General features: G+C 37.7%; 3 protein-coding genes across 3 annotated transcripts; 1 reads left to right on the top strand and 2 right to left on the bottom strand.

The window, feature by feature from the left end:
- Nucleotides 1-1,141: 1,141 nt before the first annotated feature.
- LOC113749360 (adenine phosphoribosyltransferase 1-like) lies at nt 1,142-5,826 on the bottom strand. Its single transcript, XM_027293061.1, has 5 exons — nt 5,402-5,826; nt 4,413-4,505; nt 3,047-3,196; nt 2,245-2,303; nt 1,142-1,565 (listed from the first exon to the last, which is right to left on the bottom strand). Exons 1-5 carry the CDS (start codon nt 5,598-5,600, stop codon nt 1,518-1,520), a joined length of 549 nt encoding a protein of 182 aa, XP_027148862.1. The 5' UTR covers nt 5,601-5,826; the 3' UTR covers nt 1,142-1,517.
- Nucleotides 5,827-7,807: 1,981 nt separating this feature from the next.
- On the bottom strand, nt 7,808-10,124 carry LOC113749001 (protein Asterix). Its single transcript, XM_027292619.1, has 3 exons — nt 9,877-10,124; nt 9,652-9,752; nt 7,808-8,443 (listed from the first exon to the last, which is right to left on the bottom strand). Exons 1-3 carry the CDS (start codon nt 10,024-10,026, stop codon nt 8,377-8,379), a joined length of 318 nt encoding a protein of 105 aa, XP_027148420.1. The 5' UTR covers nt 10,027-10,124; the 3' UTR covers nt 7,808-8,376.
- Nucleotides 10,125-14,673: 4,549 nt separating this feature from the next.
- LOC113749486 (zinc finger protein ZAT10) lies at nt 14,674-15,802 on the top strand. The gene has a single exon (XM_027293243.1). The coding sequence runs from the start codon at nt 14,830-14,832 to the stop codon at nt 15,616-15,618; it is 789 nt and encodes a 262-aa protein (XP_027149044.1). The 5' UTR covers nt 14,674-14,829; the 3' UTR covers nt 15,619-15,802.
- Nucleotides 15,803-21,053: the final 5,251 nt, after the last annotated feature.

The raw sequence follows: 21,053 nt of genomic DNA, 5'->3' as shown, positions 1-21,053 counted from the left end.
CCTTGGACGAGTATTTTTTTTGTTCTTATTCTAAACCCATTTTTCTACTATTAATATTCATTTAGAATTCGAACTTGAACCCAGGTCTCGCAACTGTTGTTGAATCGAATACACTTTTACCTTTTTTCTTTCCTCCCTTATTCTAAAAAGGGCAAAAAGAGAAAAGAGGAGAAGAGGGGTTAGTCACAGATATTTGATTGTATCTTTAATCTTCTTCATCCCTTCCCATGCCAATAGCTAGAACTGAAAAAAGCAACCAGCCAATGCGAGGGATAAGGAGGGAGAATCACCAAAAACCAATGGGAGTGGAAGCCACCTCAAGAAGGAACAATAAGGATCAACACAGATGCAGCCATCTTGGCACGAATGATCAGGTCAGGAAAAGGAATCATAGCCACGAACTGGACTGGGAAACTCATTAGATTAGAGCACGGGGTATAGTTGAGCAGAAGAGAGGGGAGGCACTAATAGAGGAAACTTTAACTGGTAGACTAGTTTTACTAATGGCAAGGAGGCAGGCTGGAGTAAGATAGAACTACATTCAGACCTCAAGGAAGCCATTGACAAGATCCAAGCAAGCAATGTCCAGAACACCAGAATTGCTACGATCCTGGAGGACATTGAAGAACTGGGCCTGAGCTTTGAACATTGCTCTTTCACTTCTGTACCTAGAAGAGGTAATGTAAGCAGTCATACGCTAACAAGTTATGTAATTAGGCTAGTTAATGACATTCAATGGGAAAGAAACTTTCCGGTGTGGCTAACAGAATCCGTACAAAAGGATATGAGGGCAGTTGCTCCTTTTTATAATTAGCTCTTATATTATCATGTGTGCGTGTGTCATAAACACACACACACACAGACATAATATACATATGTGTGTGTGTGTGTGTTCTGCTTGTTGGAAACAAAAAAAAAAAGAAGTAAAGAAGCAACCAGCCAGCCAACTCTCCGTCTGGTTGCCAAATGGAGGGTCTTAAGATCCTACAGGGGCAGGAGATGGGGGCTGCGATCCCCCCATACACTTTTGACTTCCCCAGTTTTTGCCGACCTCCAGGCTTCATTCTCCAACAATTCCTTGTAAATGTCAAAAAAAAAAATGAACAAAAGAACAATCAAGAAACAATTGCACAACAAAAAGGGACACACAATCACACCGAGTGAGAGATCTTCTATAGCGGTGCCAAGAAAAGAAAGATTGCATAGCTGATTGTCAAGTATAATTTGATCAAAATTAACAATGAAAAGGATGTTCTATCGTCTTAACACCAGTAGGAAGACTCGAAAGTCAAACATCCTTCTCCCGTGATATGCCGCATAAAAATCATCAGCCGGTCATAGCCAACTCGAGCTTTAATGTGTTCCACCAATCAATACGAAAAAGTGAACCCACTTCAGAAACAAGATTCACTTGCCTTGTAATAGTAATTTTATGTCCTTATTAATTCTACAACTAATTTATTACATCAGAAGCAAACTTCCATATTGCTCTTCCATGACAGCTTCCCAGACCAAATTCAACTTATAAGAACAAAAAGTGGTTTGTCTCCTAGCCGGTCCCGACCCTACAGTTGAACAAAATGCAGCATCAACAGATTAATAACACTGGAATTAGGGTACACAAGAAGCAAGGAGAGTACACAAAGAGACAAAAGCCATAACAAAATTAGTAGTTTCTGCCACTGACTTATATTACGTAGAAACTAAGAAACTTCCAAAACCCTGGTCAATAACATACAAGCACTATGGCAGAGAGTGCCACCCCAATATACAGTGACAATCTGATGTTCATAGGTACTATACTATAATCTGATGTTCATACATTTACTTTTAAAAACCTAATTGTACGGTGGTGTAGGCTTGTACCGCATGAAAAGATGACCAACTTACAATACCAATGTACCACCAGGATGTGCAAACCTAGTAAACTTTTCCACACACAATTACAAGGCATGATGGTAGAGTTGTAGATATTATTGTTACCCCTTTCTAACAGGTTTAGATGTGTTCAAACGGTATACTGACTAGTAATTTGTTCTGAAGTTACAGAACACATAAGCAGTCATTGATTTAACAGGCTACAGGAAGACAAGTAGTTTCACACCCGGATCTACATAGTATTTTTCTCAAGATCCCTGTGTCTATTCAATTGCAAGTCCCAAGCAATTTGTCGTCTCAAAATGCGTTAAGCTGGCAATGGCTTAATAACAGCTAATATTTTTGGATTTTATCAAAGTTGCATACCTTGAGTTCGGGCAATTCAATAACACATGCGCATTCAACAACATGAACTCCAACGCGCTCTGCAAAGGAAAAGCAAACTACATTTGAACATTGGAAATCCTAAATGACAAGAATAATTTTTTTTACAGGGAAAAAACTAGCCAAAAGGTATACTACCATCGAACATGTCATTTGTTGTTGAACAATTTTTTAAATGACAGTCACCATATTTCAGAAACAACGCTGTATAATTTTGATAGAAACTTCAAATGAGTGTTTCTTTTCATTAGAATGCAAAACTGAACAAGTTTATCACCATTCTACCAAGTTAAGCTTTTTAATGAAGTGGTCGTACATTGTTATGAAGCATGCAAAGATCCAAGTTATGATACTATGAAGTATGAACAACAATAAGTTAAATAGCCCAAAAATCTATTTCATGTTTCCTAACTCTCAAAGACCATATCTCCAATGAGCATAGTTGTCCAAGCAAAACGAGCACATAATGAAAGAAAAAAAAAAGCATCCCTTTGTGACCAATCATTTTGAGAAATAACAAACACTACAAACTCTCACTTTTAGCCTATTGGCAGGGCTTCAGTCAGTAGATTCGTGTCAAATAACTAGAAAATTCATTCTGCCCACCCCTTCCCCTCCTGTCCCAGGAAAAGCCAAACCTTCAGTGCAGGGGAATAGTTACCTCTTATCTTTATTATTGCAATGGGCTCCAAGTTACATTCACCCGATAAGAAAAGAAAGCAACATTAAAAGTGGGAAAAAAAATTTAAAGCCCATCCCAGCTTTTTATGAAGGTAGCAACTACCAAGTAGCCTGATTGCAGCACTTAGTGTTCCTCCAGTTGCAATGAGATCGTCTACTACCAGAGCCCGTTCTCCAGATTGTACAGCCCCTACATGCATCTCCATTTTATCTGTACCATACTCCAAAGAGTATTCTTCTGAAATAACCTCTCCTGAAAAGACATTCCATCTCCATTCGATCGTTATATGGTACAAACACAGTTTTAAGAAGCTTATAGTCAGGGGATGTTAATATAAGATATTCACAAACATGGATAACAAACAAACTGAAAGATTGCATTAGACAGAAGATTATTTGCAGCAGAAAAAACAGGTCAATTACAGAAAATGCCTCAAAGGAATAGCACAAAGCTAAATAATCAGATAACTATATAATAGTCATATTTCGCTGATAAGCAGGGTATGAAGATGATTCAAAAGAAGGTTTTGAAACATGGAGATATTGGCACACAGAGAAACATAACCAAAACCTTTCCAGCTATGGTAATAACAGGAAAGAACATATTCTCCCACAGACATGGAGAAACTTAAATGCATCATAAAATGATGTTTGACTAGTGCATGCAAATATAACTTTGATATAACATAGAATCCTAAATTCTTTGTATAACAAATATAACTTGGATATGATACTCCAATCACCTGGATGAGATGGAAACCACAAAATAGAATGTGAACTACATGAAATGTCTGTGGGAACTAAGCATTCTACTAAAGCTATCCTTCCAAGTGATGTGTTCACAAATGATATTTTAGTCCTTGTGCAGCATAAAGAAGATAAAATTTCTGACCTTATCAAGTTCAAACTCTTGGTGGACTTGCTCTAAAATCAGTTAAATAAAATTTGCACAGGGAATATTATACTTCAGTGCTATAATTTGTTGTCATACAGGAGAATACATAATGACATAAATATTTTATAAGCAATTGGATAGGTCTCTATACATTTTGGATAACATACTTGTACAATTGTGTTTATTTACATGTTTCATTTTCTTTTTTTTTCTTTTTTTAAGTTTAATATATGCCTCTGATTATTATAGTAGTCCAATTGCGAATATTTGAAGGTTGTCAAATATCCTATTCCTCCTTAAGATACACTCTCAATTCAGAAAAGACAAATGAAGAAAAGTAAACATTCCTATTAATTCCATGTTGCAGACTTGAAAAAACAGTAATTATAGTAATCCTAAAAGTATACAAAGGGACAAAAAAGGTAATGAAAGCCATTATTTCCTCTATTTCTGGATCTTTAATTCATTTCGTCTTTTGTTTTCTTCATATTTATGCTCTCCTCCACAACTATATCAAAAAAATCAGTATAAAGTAATCACAGAAAGGATGAGGACAAAAGCATCAAGGATTTACCAGGCAATTTCTTAGGTTTTCTCATGGGAACAAACTTTGCCCCCATAGCCAAGGCAATAGGAGGGCCAAATATAAAACCTCGTGCTTCAATACCTGAAATAATTGTTTTCCATCAGTATCGAATGTACGATATAAATATGAAGCAGCAATGCAGACACAGGCAAAGAAGGAATACATTTAAATGAGAAAAATGAAAGAAGAAAGTGAAAAGGACATATATGGCAATGACTATCCAGAAAAACCAGTGAATGACTCGTTGAGATCCCGCAATAAGCATAATGCAGGCAATCTTCAAAAAATAAAGTAACAACTTGAAAGAAAAGCACGTCAGAAATGATCCAAAGTTAACATTTTTTTAGTTACACATAACACGGTTAGAACAACCTTCAACCTATATGATCCAAACAAGATCTGAATCAACAACCAGTTCATATTGTCTATCATATTGGACCTGAATCATCAATTAAAAGCAATGTTTGTACCCTTTATTTTCCAAAAAAAAAGGGTACAATAGACGAGCGTGGGGAATAAACAGCAGGCAAATAGAGATAAATATGCCCCCAAATAGAGGTCTTTCTCCCCTATTCCTGTGTAGCAGCCAGTAAAGTACGCAGATTATGCAGCAAGACTATACTAGTCTATAACAAGATTTCCTCAGAATTGGCCATTTAAACCAAATTGTCTATCAAAAAGGTTTTTTTTTCTAGATGGTGCACAAAATCTCTATGCTTTCTACTTAGTTCCTGTAGGACTCATTTTACAGCCCATTACTCCTAAAATTTAAAAATCCCACATGAACTACAAATTATGTATAGAACTGCAAACGGTCAACTACAAAAACTGAAAGGCAAACCATCCATAAAAAGAAAACGACAAATAATCAGGACTTGACAACAAAGGAATAAGTACCAAAACTCTGAAACAGTATTTGAAACGACAAAGCAAAGAGAAAAGAAAAAAAGAAAAGAAAAGAAAAGAAGGCAACTGACCGGCAACAACATTGATATTTTGGTCTTTATATCTCTCAACAAACAGATCGATAGCATCCTTAAAAGCCCTGGGATCAAGCAACAACGTTGTTATGTCCTGAAACTGTATCCCGGGTTTTGGGAAATCTTGTATGACCCGAATAGTAGATGCAATACGAGGGATTCGGTCGTCTGCGGCGTCAGTGGTAGAAGATGCCATGTGTACTTTGAATGACGTCACTTGATCTCTCTCGCCACCAGCTGCTGCTACTGAGTTGGTGTGCTCAGCTCGTCTGGCAGTGGTGGTCGTTGTGGTTGAGTTAGGTAATTCTACTGTTTTTACAGAAATGCCCCTGTGGAAATATCTTTTGTAGGTTTCTGTGACAGTTTTAGGCCCGGAGAGTTGGGCACAATGGGGAGTAAATCCCTGGCTATGTTCATTGGTCGGGTATATAAAGGACGAGCAAGGACCAAATGAGAACACGAGTCAGCAAGAGAAGGGGGTTGGTTTTAAAGTAGACGGTGGCCAATTGTTCATTGGTACCTCTCCTTATTATTTTTTAACGTGTTTAGACAATTTGCTTCGTTTGGATTCAAAGTATTTTAAAAATATTTTATTATAATAATATATATTAAAAAAATTTTATTATAAATATTTTTCGTGATATTTTTTATTATATTTTGAAGTATTTTTAAAGTTTAAAAATGATATTTTTTAAAAATTATCACCACTACTCACTACCGCCACCACCCTCCTCCGCCCTCCTCTCCCCCCTTCCTCTTCCTCCATCTCCTTCCTCCTCCCTTTCTTTCCTCCCATCCTCCGTTCCTCTTTCCTCCCCCCCCCATTCCTCACCCCTCCCCTTCCCCACTTCCAGATTTGGCCGAGGCCAAATCGAGGGCTCTGGTTATGACATCGTGGCCAGATCATAGTTTTTCTGGTCACGATCTGGTCATGGCCAAATTTGGGGGGAAAGGGGAAGGGGAGGAGTAGGTTGTGGTAGGAAACTCCCGAGGGGAAGAGGGATGGAAGGGGAAGGGAAGAAAAAGAGGGAGGGAGAGGAAAGAGGAGAAGGGAGGGAATGGGTAACAGTGGTGGGTAAGTGTGGTAATGATATGTGGCGATAATAAATGAAATAAGAAAGTAATGTAAATTTTTTTTTTTATATATTTAAAATTATTTTTGATATATTGTATGGATGTGATATTTTTAAAAAAATTATTTTTTATATATTACTGTAACATTGTGTATGAAAATTTGTTTTTCAAAAGATGAGAAATCCAAATAGTACACAGGAAACAAAAGGAAGTCTTCTATTCTGTAGCTTCAGCACCTAACTTGGCCAAAAAACCTGCTCAACTGTTTGCTTCCCTAAAGTCTGAAGACCTCCCTATTATTAGTAGCTGCTGGAAAACTCTGCACAGCTGGATCTCTCTCATTAGACGGCGAGTAGGATAGATTTTGTATCAATAAATTTTCTTTAAATTAATCCTTCATACACCACCTTCTATGTATTCAACGTAGACGCTTGAGGGCATAACTAGGCATTTACATTCAAATTCAGATTTATCTATGCATATTATATTAATGCATACACTGATAATATACTTTGTTGGATTAATATCTGCTACTTGACAGTGTAAAATTAAGGAACATGAGTACGTGACAGTTAATACTAATTTATTTTTAAATTTTACACACGAGTCATATATTCAAACTCATTAATATATATATATATACATTCAGTGTTGCCAACATTAATTCATATTCTAATGACACACTAGTAGCATGCATTTTCCCTAAATTTTTCACACTCAAGTAAGGCATTGACTCTTTGAAGCCGATGTAAACAAAATATGGCGAGAGGATGGGAGCGGCACAAGTGTGTGAAGAGAGTCGCGCTCCTATTTTCTGACGATTAATAATCAAAGAAATACTTGTTGCAAGTTGCATCTCTGGATTGGACAGCATGAAGCATGCGTGATGAATTTCATGAACCACGCTTCAAGTTGTCACTTCAATGCATCAGCAATTCTGTAGTATTACAGTTTTTTTGTATCGCTTATCCAAGTCTAGATGAGATGATTAGTGGATCAGATTCGTACAAATCCTGTCCTGGCCATTTTAATATCTGTTCTAGGTCCCAAAGTGAACCGTGATTTAAGGAAAACGGTTTACAGTAGCATTTACCCGTCGAGGAACAAGTGGAGTTCATGATCAATTGAGGTGATTCATAATACAACTCACAAAGTCCACGTTAATTCAACTTTAGTTGATTTAAAGAGATGAACAAAATTGAAAGGTAACTAATATCTTGCTTCTTCTTCTCTAACGGTATCTCATATTGGCACCATTGACTCACCATTCACAAAGAAACCTGATGATACAACCATGCTTGTACTACCGCCTGACTCAATTGGAGTGATAATAATAAGAAGAATCTCATCATTAAATATTCTCCAACAAGATAAAATGTAAAAAGCTGGTAATGATATCCTCAATCCGTCGCCTTCCCAGATCATACAAATGTCCCACCAAATTCCATTGCAGAAAGTTCCTCATTTCCACATATAATCATCAATTGTTCACATTCATAAATAACTCACACAACGTGGCACTAGGTTATTTGGTTTGAAATATCACCCCGTTTTGTGATGTAGAAACCATGAGTAACCTCACATAAAACAAAAACAAAAATAAGAAACACAGACTGTAACGTAGCAAGACCTAATACCACTATCAAGGTAAGTTAAAATTTCACCTCCCTGTTACTTGTTTAATCAAACATCAGCAGTAAACCTCTATTTTCTCAGGCCATTAAAGAAATCTCCAAGTTCCCCCAAGGAAAATAGCAACTAAAACATACAAGGGTTGATGCACCCCCACCCTACAAAAGAAAGCAAGAGAATGTAGAGCTTTTAACCCACAAAACCAAAGAGTGAGTGATGTCTTTACCACTTCCAGGAATTGTTTGTTGAAACTGCAATAGCTGATTTCATCGTTTTGTGCTTGCCTTAGGTCCCATCCCCAAATAGTTTGTCACCAAGCCCATGATGCCAAACCTAGGTAAATTGGCAAACGCAGGGATAGGTATGCCAGCAGGGTTAGGTTACAACAAAGAACACACACTATAAACAATAACCAAAATAAAGCTCAAAACAAAATTGAGACTCTATCACACAACAATACTATCTTGACCGATCAAATTTGCAAATTTAAACAACAGCACACACTGGCAAATGTTAATTACCACAAAACCTGAGATATGGTATCAGTTATTAGCAACGCTACATCCTTTAACAACATTGCCAGGAGTATGAGAATCATCCTAAAATCATTTAGTATGCTTAATCAGGTTATCAATGTAGATGCTGGGGATGCTAGGGACACTAATACCAAGTCTGAATTTCTAGCTACCTTCACCAAGATATTCATCACTTCTGGTTTTCATTCTATAATTCAGCATTTTAGTCATTTTGTAGTCAATCATGGAGAGACTACTAAACTTCATGGAGAAACCAAAGACGATATCAAAAAATTTCACAATCCTGGTATCATTCATCTCTTATAGAAATAAAAACAACGAAGTTTTTGCTTTCCTCGAACTTAATCCCATCAAAAGGTATAAACTGATTGTTACCTAAATCATGAAAATCTGCTAAAGAACCTTTAAGTCGGCCTGTGTCCAGTCACAAAACTTAATTATTTACTCCTCAAAAGGAACTCAAAAGAATTAGGAGTAAAACTAAGCTGCGCTGTCACACTTGCACCAAGACATCCCACAACCTCCAAGTAACTCAATGAATCAAACTTACACAAACCCCAGCAAACGCATAAAATACCAGAGCAAAACATTCGCAAGCAACAAGAAATAAGCAACTAAAACCATAAGCTGAAAACCATGTCAGACCATATAACTCACTCTGACATATCAATTCATGCAGAAAACACATTCCTCACATAAGTATCCTAGTTAGTAATTTCCCAACGCAAGAGCAAAATCCAGATGCTGCTCATGAAATATCTTGAACACTTACACCACTTCAGTTGCAACTTAAGCAACGAAACATATTTAAGGAAACTAAAAAATTTTATAGTATCTTACAAATTCCCAGATTTGTGTCTAACCCAAGAGTAGTTTCAAATTAGGGCACCAATAGCGATTAAACGCATTAATCTAAGCAACTAAAACATAGATTCTTCGGAGCAGGAATGAGCAATTAATGATAATAATGAGAGGGAAAAGAGAAAGAGAGATGGAAATGCTTACATCATGGCCATGGAGATCTGTTTGAAATCATTCTCAAAATTCCTCATGTTAGCTAGGGCTTGCGCACTAAATATAATCGCTAGCCACGAGCACAACTTGTACTGCACAATGAATCACCCAATATTTTGCATTTATTATTATAGATATCAGAGAAAAATTGCAAAACCTAGAAATCGGATCAACAGATCAGTATGCAAGAGAGAAAGGAGGGAGAAATTAACTGACTCTGAACATGGCGCCGAAGACGCCGAAGATGACAGCAATGAAACCGGAGTAATCTATGGGGAGATCTTGCGGGGCCACGACCCGAGCCTTGTACGGCCGCGCCGCCGACGGTAGCCTTGGATCGTTTGGCTGCTGCGCGTGCGACGACATCTCTTCTCTCTCTCACTCTGTCTTTGGGTCTGGGATTTTCTCGGTCGTATTACGAGTGATCCAGAAAACGACTATACGAGTCTCACGGAGAGCGTGGTAATTTTCCCCAAAAGAACCACGCTTTCTGAAGTTAGCTTAAGGTTTGACTAAAACATGTAGTAGGAGCATAGAAGGTTTTTTTTTTTTTTTTTGTTTAAACTTTTTTCTGGAAAATTAGAATCCAGAACTTTCTCGGCCCATACAAACTAAAAAGTTACATGCAAGTCAAGCGACTATGATTCTAACATAATTTAAAAACTCATTAGAGGCCTGTTGGACAATAATCAATAGAGTTAAAAGATGAATCAAATTATTTGATATTCGAGTTGAACTTTACTTGGTAAGAGTTCGCTCGAATTTCATTCACTAACTAGTTAAATCAAGATTGAACAGCATTTTATGAGCTCTGACTTGATAAGAGTTCATTCAAATTTGATTCGCTAACTAATTAAGTCAAGATTGAACAGCGTTTTATATTCAATAACATTCAAACTCAATAAAAAAAACTTGCAGTATAATTTCAATCAATAAAATTTGATCATTGTCTCATATCAAGATTCACTATTGCGAGAATACGAAGGCCCTGTTTAGCAAGTGAGTTTTTTGAGTATTTGTCTAAAACTTACTATACAAATTGTAGAAAAATTTTTTGAAATGTGTAAATTTTTGGATATTTTAAACTGTATAGTTTAAAAATTTTGAAAATTTTTGTGAGATTACTGTAGTTCAAATTATTAAAAAACTTGTAGCCGACAAATTTAGCCAAAAACTTATTTGTCAAATAAGGCCGAAATTTTATTATGGCAACGGGAAATGATGTAAAATAAAATAAAATAAAATAAAGTAGAAAGCTTTTAACACACGTGCTAACAGATTGATCTAGCAATGCAAATTGAAGCTGGTCGTTAATTTAATCTTCCATTTTGCTCTCAATAAATTTAAAGATTCATGGAGAGCCAAAGAGTAGTCGCCCGGCGGGTCAATCACTTGGCAGCCGAAATGGGCTTTTTCGGCTTTGTACAGAAAAGTCATATTCATTCAACAAATGTTATGTGTGTATCTTGCAAGCAAATCCAAAACCCAGTGGTTTTAGCTGCGACCAGTCCACCAACCAATGAAAACGGAGTGCAAAGTGAACTAGCAAGTTACTTAGGTAAGCAGTGACTTAAAATCACTAGCTTACTTGGCGCAGGCTGCCTTCTTTCTCTCTGTGCTTATCCTGTCAAGAACAACAAAAGCACAACACAAATTGGATACAATCTTTGATTTTCTCATCGTTCCCAAAGGAGGAGCAACCGCTTCATTCATTTAGAACTTCTTCAATTTGATTGAATAAATCAACCAAAGTCTTGTAAACTTTGTTATACTCATGAAAACCTTGTTTAATTTCTAATTCACGGCGAATTCTTTTATCGATTTTTAATTTTTAGTTTAGGTCTAACGACGACTTTTAAGTCTTGCAAAAGGAAAAACAGGAGAGGAAAGGACTCGAGAGTCAACCAGAAACTTCACCGCCACCAAGTTATTGTCCTCGATAGTTGTTAGTTAAGTTACTTGTATTCAGTCCCTTCCCAACATATGTGAACCACATTTTAGCATCGTACATATAAGTGTGTTAGGTTGAGATGATGACATGAATATTGAAGAAAGACAAGGATGTGGTTAGTAATGGATGGCATACGAGTGAGGTCTGTTTTGGGTCACAAAGAGTTGTTGTATTGGAAGGGCAATTCTAATTTCTAGCACTAATCAGAGTTAATTGGATGAGGGAGTTGAATTGTATGGTAAAAGTCGTCAGGGTTTGAAGTAAGGCAGTGGCAACAGATAACAGGGAATCTGGATGCTTCCAGCTTCCAGGGTATGCGTTACTGGTCAAAATCCAGAAGAAGAATGACAGTCAACAGAAGAGGCCAGCATTCTCTTTGGCAATCAAACGTTGACTGGTTAAATGAGGAGGTCAACAACCGCGGTTAAAAAGATTAAATAAATTTCATAGTGGCTGTACTGTACGGGAACCATGTAGATCTCCTCCGGCGGCGTCAAAAGCTAGATGAGTAATGTTCAAATCATGCTGCTCTCTTTATCCCATAGATTTTTTTTTTTCCAATCGGCAATATATGTACTATTCGAAAAAAAAAAATACAATATTTGTACTATCCTATTCTAGAATCTAGAGGGGAGGGAGATTCCAATCGGATTGGATTACATCGGAAGATAGGTATAAGAGGGTAGAGGAAAGATAGATCTTTCTAGATCAAATGAGTACTTTGGTACACTTCTTAAATTTTCTTATATGCAGGATACAAGATTTGAACCTCCGATCTTCTTAAGTGTAGGGTACAGGATTCCCACGTAGGAATAGAGTTTTACCCATTTGGATAATTGGTTCACATACAATATTTAGGCTAGTAACTAGCAAGAGGTAAGAATTGAGATATATTTATGTAATGGTTTTCTGGAATTATTTCCTTTGTTTTTTTTCCTTGTTATAAGTAATCTAGAAGAATTTCCGAATCTAGAACAACTTTCGTTTATGTAACACGTGGTCTCGTGAACATCAAAATACATGCCACAATGAATACAAATGTCAAACATCAAGTAACCCTGTAGGGTCTTTTGTAGTTTCCAATTTCCTTTTCCCCCAGAAATGAATCAGCCAATAGGTGCCCAAATTCGTCTTGGTGATCGGTATCAACTCATCTTCTGTCAATAAAACCACGCAGGTGGACAATCGGACAAGTATGAGCTTGTTGAGATTGCCAATTTATTTCCAGGTCCACGGCACCCTAATCCGGAATTAATAACTCGATTTTATTTAATGATTAATTTTTTTATGCACTTACAATATAGTAATTTTTTTTTTTACACCAACAGCTACAACAGATGCATACTACATATATATAATTTGAATTTATACCACACGAAATTATATAAACGTCAGATTATTTGTACAATGTCTAACTTTGTGCTGGCTTGTTTTAACACACTACCATCTACTTCTGGCTTGTTTTAAACACGTGGTGCATTTGATTTCCCCCCCCCCCCCCCTCCCACTTTTCTGATATGATATAAACAATATATCACGTTTTCTTTGAAAAGGACAAGTTTAACTTTGTTTACTGTAGAAAAATCATTGAAGGGCTGAAAAAATAGAACGCATCAGCTGACAATCAAGATAAAAGAGAAACTCAGAAATAATCAATTTCACTGCATACTAGTACTACTTTTCTTACCTATAGTTGTTGAACTTAGAATTATCCAAGTGAGACTGGATATTTTAACCACTCTGAAATGTCCAAGTCGGCACATCAATTTTGCAATGTGCAAAATAGCAGCCGGCTGCCAGGGGAAGAGATGCATGAATTTACTTGAGAAGACTAGTAATCATGCAAGAGCAGCAAATTGTATAGGATAGACAGGTGGAGAGAATTATTTGAACTAATTAATAGATGTTAGCCGACCCCAGATGATCACAAAGCAAATTCAGCCGCCTTTCACCGAAGTTCAAAGGGCTTTGCTTTTCCTTCTTTCTTTGATTCCCAAATGGCTGCTGGGCGCCGGCTGGTGACCCGACTGGAATACACGCACATATTCACATGACATCTGGTGGTGCGGTGGATGGTGGAGGGCTCATGTTGTACTACAAGTTTACTTAAATCCAAAGAAAGCGAAACTTCATTCAACTTAAACAGATGAAACCACTTATCAGTTTTGGTTTAGTGGCCACTAAAAATAGATTAAATCCCTTTTTCGACTATAGATCGAGTATTCCAACTCCACCTGCTTTAAAAAGGATTCAAAGAAAATATCAGAATACCCGTTTGATCTAATCAGATTTCACTTAAATGAAACTTCATTGGCTCGCGCAATTGAAATTGATGACAAAAAGGGAGGCAAATTTTATATTTTAAGAATTAAAATGGTGTAGATTTTATACTTTAGAAACTAAAGTGTCATAGCTAAAATAGTGAGAATTCAAGTATAATCGAAGGACGTAACTTTAAATAAAAAGGGAGAAGAAAAAAGAAAAAAAGAAAAAGACTAGCACTCTTTGTAGTTTGTACCACGTAAAAGGCCGCGTGGGGGATTACTAGCGTTCATGTGGATTGACTTTGACGCAGTCTCTAGTCCAAGGGGGAATTCTTGTACCAGTTCCAGACCACTACCACTTGTACTTATTTTGGTCCACTCTCACACACTCACACTTACGTACCTAGTCTCCACTCTCACACACTCCCTCCCTCCGTGAGAAAGCCCCACACCCCAGCAATGACACACACACACACACACGCTCACACACTAACCGACTTCACTCTCACCAAGCGTGCTCCACTTGGCCCCCAAGCAACCAAACCCCCTCACCCTCACCTCAACTAAACGTGCTCCACTCACTTTCCAATTTTTAATGCTCCCCCTTTGACCCCAAATTTCGTTTGCTTGCTTCCATTTATTTACATCGTCATCCTTAGAATAGAAGAGCGAAAATACCTTGCATAACCGTCTTACTGCTACTAGTACTTTCCTGTCACCCCTCACGCAACTTCCACTCCTTTCCTACTTTTCTACGGACTCCCATAACCCTTTCCTCTATATATATAGTCCCCCCCACCTTCCACTTCTCACTCCCATCACTCTTCCAATCACCAATTTACTTGCTCTCCTCTCCCCAGCAAAACCCTTCTCTCTCGCGACTTTTCTGTCACAACAAGCAACCAAACTTCCTTCCTGCTGATTTCTTGATTACTTTCAGAAACAATACCTGATATGGCTCTGGAAGCATTGAACTCTCCCACTACACCTACTCCTTCCTTCCCCTTCGACAACCCAAGCCTCCGCCATCTAACGGAGCCATGGGCTAAGGGAAAAAGATCAAAACGACCGCGTAGCCTTGACCATCCACAGCCCACTGAGGAAGAGTATCTAGCTCTCTGCCTAATTATGCTCGCTCGCGGTGGCAAAGTAAACTTCAACCTCCCTTCTTCCTTTCCCTCTTCTTCCTCCTCCTCCACGGCTGCAGCAGCGGCGCCAAAGGCCTCTTTGCCGCCTCCGCCGCCTCATGTTTCGACTTCCTCGGATGTTCCTAAGCTCTTGTACAAGTGTTCGGTTTGTAACAAGGCTTTTGGGTCGTACCAAGCTCTAGGTGGGCACAAAGCTAGTCATAGGAAGCTTCCTAGCGGTGGCGGCGATGACCAGCCGTCCACCTCCACCACTACGGTGACTACTACTAGTACTAGCGGCGTCGGCGCTGGCGGTAGCGGGAGGACTCATGAGTGCTCTATTTGTCATAAGTGCTTCCCTTCTGGACAGGCTCTGGGAGGCCACAAGCGGTGCCACTATGAAGGCACAATTGGCGGCGGCAGCAGCGGCGGACACAGCGGACTTACTTCATCTGAAGGGGCGGGGTCAACTAATACCAACAGCCACCGGGACTTTGACTTGAACTTGCCTGCGTTGCCGGAGTTTTGGTCCACTGAAGATGAGGTCGAGAGCCCTCATCCCGCAAAAAAATCTCGCTTCAATTTGCCAATTAAAGTGGAGAACATTAAATACTAGTGGAATTTGCAGTCTAGGTTGAAATATTCATGTTAGCTTATGGTGTAAAATCATTTATTTTTTTTCTTTTTAATTCATGGGAAAGTTTTTGTTTGTCTATGTACAGATGAACTTGTCGATAGAGACAGTGATCAATCAATTTAATTCATTTTTTCATTAATGCAGTTTAGACGTGTTGTAGACTTGTAGTGGACTTTTTTTTCCATTTTTTTTTTCGGGTTAATGCTTATTAGTATTATGTTTTATGTGATCATTCTATTATTGTCAATTCACTAATCCTGAACTATTATTAAGAAGCTGACATTTAAAGTTGTGAATCTTTGAACATTGGGCGTGATCTTTTTCTTTCTATGCAGAATTATTTGACGCTAGCTCGTGTAGTTCATATTTGCACTGCACACTAACTATAAAATACCTCCTCTGTATTTCATGATCGTAAAAAGTTGTACATCCAACAAATTGCATGATACTTAGAAAAAGATTCTAGTAAATCCAACGAAGGGCTTGAAATTTTGAAAAGAACTCCTTAATATTCTTGACTAAATGCAATATTATGTGTACCTAAGGATTATGTATGGAGTAGTCAAATTGGCAATTTGCAGGAAGAAGCGTGAGCAGGCAGGGGAGGGGGGACAAAGAGTCGTGGTTGGTGGCGGGGCATATACGCGTCATCGTTCATCTGTATCTGTAGCAGTACTGTAAAGGGTGCCAAATTTGGTCAGAATTGAGAGGGGGAGGTGGGAAATGGTGACATGGGGATCCATATGGTACGCTAGGCCTATGAAGCTTTTGTTGGCATGTTGGTAGTTGATGCTTTTGGGCGAGGTGAGGTTGAGTTGTGTTGAGTTGTGGCCACTTGGATTTCACATGTAAATCTACGACCATTTCTTGTTTCCAAGTTGAAGATGACTTCCTTCAAAAAAAAAGAGAAGGGGGGGGGGGGGGGGTTCAAGATGAGTGTACAAAAGGCTGCGTCCATGAGGTTCACGCGTTACACCATAGTGCCATCTTAGCCGCATTTCTTTAGTGATTTATATATTGATTTCTTACTTCTTGCTGCCAAATGTATGTGTTGTAGTATTTACTGAATTTACAACCAAAGTATTATACTCCCATGCCTTACGTGACATGAGTTTTTTGTGGTGTAGTGTAGTATGCAATTAGTATATGACCAAGTAAAGTTGACGTCAATGGGAAAAAAAAAACAGAGTATCTTGCATTTTTTTCTTATTTAAAAGGAGACTCCAAACTTTATAAAGGAAGAATGAGAAGAAAAAAAATTCAGCATGCCTTTTGGGTTGGGCTGTGAAATTGGCTTAGGTTCTGGGTGTGTGTGTTATTTGCGGTTGGTTGAGAGAAGAAAAAAAGGTAGGGCTCGATAGCGAAATCAAAAATTTCGTAATTACTTAACTAATATTTCTACTAGCTAAATTGGATTTTAGGGACAGAGTATCAAATATTTGACTAGAAGAGATAACGTGCGGCTCCGTTTGGATTAGCTGTCTTTGAAAGTGTTTTTGAAATAATTTGCTATAATAGTGTATATGAAAATTTTTTACTGTACATGTTTTTTGAGGGATCTTTAGAATATACTTTGGAGTACCTTTTAAAATTAAAAATTTGTAGAATACTTTTTAAAAATTAATACTATCACCCACAACCACTCCCACCGCCACCACTCCTCCCTCTCCTTCCCCTCCACCCTCTAGCCATCCCTTCCCCTCTTGATCTAGTCGTGACTAAATTGCGCCAAAAAGTACCAAATCTTCTGGTTGTGATCTGGCCACGACTAGACCACGGCTTCTGGTCATGACCAGCGACCAGATCGAGGGGAGGTTTGGAGGGTGGCCGGGAAGCGGAGGGAGCGAGTTAAAGGGAAGGGGAGGAGGAAGAAGAGGGAGGGGGAGGAGAAAGGAGAAGGTAGGGGGTGGTGACGGTGGCGACAGTCGGGGTGGGTGGTGGTGATAGGTGAAAAAATGTTGTAAAATTTATTTTCTTTATGTGTATTTGTGAGTTGTTTTTTTATATATCGTATGGATGAAGTGTTTTTTGAGTTGTTTTTGTTTGTGTATTAATTGTAACATTGTATTTGAAAAATAGACCAATCCAAAAGGAAAAATTCTTTGCTTTTTATTCTTTAAATTTTTTTAAGAAAAAAGAGTAAATAGTGTAAATGACTTGTTAATCACGATGAGTAACATGCATGATACATCACATGCCCACCTAGTGAGCTCTAATTTAAGTGCCCTGCCTCGCATGATTCCTGAAATCTTTTTTTTTTTTTAAAAAAAAAGGGCTACTCTTAGCTAGACTCCAAGTTTTTTGTCTAGTTGAGTTTTCGGATTAGCAATGATGACTTGACAAATAGAAATTAATTTTTTTGATATAATACACTAATCAATAATTTGCGGTGCATTTGTTAATGTTTATCCCCTACAAAGACGGTGAGGATAGGAACTCGCCAGACCTGGATGGACGGTTTGGTGTGGGATAAGATAATGATATTACTGGCAAGTTGTTTCCCCATACTGATACTGGTGCTGATTATGACAACATATTAATTAGTGTGCTGTATAGTTAGTTGTTTTGCTTCCATTTTCTGCTTACAGTTGATTTTGGTTTCCATCCCAGCTGCCGGTCATCCAGTGTGCTAGCTAGCAAGCAGCTGGTAGCTTTGCTTTACTTAAGATGTAGGGAATAGAATAAGACTCTCCTATTCACAGCAAAACGTTTAATCAACTGTTAATCAATCGTAAAGAATATATTCTTAAGAAGCTGTCATGAATTTTCTTTCTAAATCAGCCAGAGATTATATATAAATATATAGCAGTACAGGAGATTAATTAGGATAGTTTTGAGTCCCTACTCCTAATACTACACACCATCCTATGTCCATAAACTGAAAAAGAAAAAAAAAATTTGTTTTTTTTTCGGGGTTCTACTTCCGTACGATATTCAACTGTACCGACATTTTGCACTTCTTAAGAAACAAGAAATATATATACCGACAAAACTCAGTTACACGTTATCGGTCACACAAAAGGCCAATAATGACTGGATTTTGCTAATGGTGACACTTGTCAGTATAGCAGATTTTAACTTATCATGCAAGGCTTTTGTTCTGGGCTGTTTTAGAATTTAATGAATCTGATTATAATAAAAACTGATTATGAAGAATAATCATAATCAGCAAAAGTTGAATGATTGTAGATTTTGATTTTCTTTTTATCATTAAAAAAAATATATAATCAGAATGCAAAAGCAATAAAGAACCTCACAAAAATCGATTATTCAAAATCAGAATTTATAATCAATTACGATAATCAATCGAGAACGAGTCTTAAGTATATTCACTTGTTCACATTTAGACAACATCCTTACATTTAGTACAATTTCTGTGTTTGTTTCACACCTTACCCCCTTCTGCAACTTTATACCTTGGTCGAATTATTCATGCAAAACGCTGTAGAAGATCTTTATCGAATTTGTAAAATAATTTTGTAATCAATAATGGTATGACACAAGACCAAGCCATTCTCTACATTTAAACGTGTTAATTAGTGAGGTGAATAATAAAAAATGAAAACAAAAGAAAGCAAGCAATCCTTGATAAAGATTGGCGTTAAAAAGAAGGAAACACAATTAACATTGATCATTGATGTTTACCATGCAATTCCACACATATCACATGAAAAACGTGGAAGGGATTTACTCACTTCTAATCTTAATTAAACACCTCCCCTCCCTCATCAATGTAGTATTTATCTCAAACATATGAGTTTTAATAATTAATGTGGTTGAACTCACTCTTTATTATTCTTAAACGCCTCATCAGCGTTAGGAACCAAATCACACGCACACGATTACGCCAGAAATCCGGTGGATTAGCAGAGTCATCAATTTGACTAAGCCTTGCCTTGGTGCATGGCACCTTTAAATTAGTATAGGATGTGAATCTAACGCTTTTGTTAAAACTAAGCAATGCCCGGTGTCATATAGAAACCATTCCAAAGTTATGAAAGAACGCAAATGATCTAGAAAAGACAACTAAGCAAGGCCCGGTGTCATATAGAAACCATTCCGGTTCATCCACCGCAGAAGCTAATAGCAGCCATCAACGTCTACTCGGAGGGGAAATGGGAATGACTAGAGACTTTCCACATTCACACTTTTTCCAGTGTTAGGCGTTTGGTTCACATTCATTCCCCCTTAACCTTTTTCGGTTTGGAATGGAAATGATTTCGTTCAACTGATGGATTAATCAAATGGGCTGAAGTCAAACACTTTTACACCTGTTAATATAATTGAGATAATTTTATATATATATATATATGACAATTGGATGCATATGACAACGAATGATTTACCCAAACATTAGTTTTAAATGTTATTGACTTTGATTGATACTCATTCCTTGCCGATTTACCAAACACGCTCTAAGAAGAGTTCATCACACATACGCGGTCCAATTCACCGTAGTTGGAACCTAAAAGTCATGCACCTCAACTACGTCAAAACCTAGTTGCTTCGCCTTGACAGATTCGTGCTGTCGCCACGTCTCAACTCTCGCGTTTCTTTCTTATTATTTAGGTATTCCTTTTGTGTAGTAAGATTTGATCAAACTCTTTTATCTTATGTCAACCTAACTTAAATCGTGCTTAACATGAAGACTATTCCAGTATGCCGTGGAAAATTAGTGGTTGGCCACTTGAGCAAGAAATTGTGGCTTCAACTAACTTCGGCCTCCTGTTTTAAAATTACTCGTAGTTATTTATGTTATACATCATCAAAAGAAAAAAAAGAAGAAGTTGTACGTTGTCCCTGGCTTTGAAATTCTAATGCTTACTGTCCTTCCTGTATATATTTCTTAAGTCTTAACCAACCAACCGTGGAGGATTGATGTGCTAGTACTTTTTTTTTCTTTGTCAATTGTCATCATCTACCCCTAATCTAACCTAACCTATTCTAGGGGTGATTCAACAGGATTAAGGAAAATCGATTTGAACTGAACCATCACCAATGCATTATGTTCAAAATGGATCTAAGAGACGTCACATTAAGTGACAACTAATGTGACAACTTTAACAGGAAATAATGTTTAAACTCTTGTCCTTTCACCTCACAGTACATGTGACGGCAAACTACCGCAAAGGTATAGTTGGTTGGTGTGCTAGTGCCTAGTACTTGAGTGGTGTTATATTGCTGATTAGGGTGCCAAATGGTTGGTCACGTTTCAATCCAGGAGCTCGTGTCTGCCAAGTCAATTTGAGCTATTTGCGGGAACGCTGACTAGATGCTTTGCCCCCACCGGAATCAGAAAAAGAGAAAAGATCTTTTCCGAAGGCTGTAGGTAGCATGTATACTCATAATCTTGCGTTTAAAACTCTTTATAATTTGCATAAGGACAAAAAAAAAATACTATTATTGCCCTGTTG

The sequence above is a fragment of the Coffea eugenioides genome, chromosome 10, assembly GCF_003713205.1.
Source record: "Coffea eugenioides isolate CCC68of chromosome 10, Ceug_1.0, whole genome shotgun sequence".
In the NCBI taxonomy this organism is placed as follows: Eukaryota; Viridiplantae; Streptophyta; class Magnoliopsida; order Gentianales; family Rubiaceae; genus Coffea; species Coffea eugenioides.
The sequence above is the reverse complement of the archived record's forward strand: the minus strand, read 5'-3'. Positions and strand labels throughout refer to the sequence as shown.

Excerpts from the sequence above, each read along its gene's own strand:
- LOC113749001 (XM_027292619.1), bottom strand. The coding sequence starts at position 10,026 with ATGTCGTCGCACGCGCAGCAGCCAAACGATCCAAGGCTACCGTCGGCG. Across the intron at positions 9,753-9,876 it reads TCTTCGGCGCCATGTTCAGA|TACAAGTTGTGCTCGTGGCT; the intron begins GTCAGTTAATTT and ends TTCATTGTGCAG. Across the intron at positions 8,444-9,651 it reads CAGATCTCCATGGCCATGAT|GTTTGGCATCATGGGCTTGG; the intron begins GTAAGCATTTCC and ends CAATTTACCTAG.
- LOC113749486 (XM_027293243.1), top strand. The coding sequence starts at position 14,830 with ATGGCTCTGGAAGCATTGAACTCTCCCACTACACCTACTCCTTCCTTC.
- LOC113749360 (XM_027293061.1), bottom strand. The coding sequence starts at position 5,600 with ATGGCATCTTCTACCACTGACGCCGCAGACGACCGAATCCCTCGTATT. Across the intron at positions 4,506-5,401 it reads AAATATCAATGTTGTTGCCG|GTATTGAAGCACGAGGTTTT; the intron begins GTCAGTTGCCTT and ends CAATTATTTCAG. Across the intron at positions 2,304-3,046 it reads TGCTGCAATCAGGCTACTTG|AGCGCGTTGGAGTTCATGTT; the intron begins GTAGTTGCTACC and ends TTTCCTTTGCAG.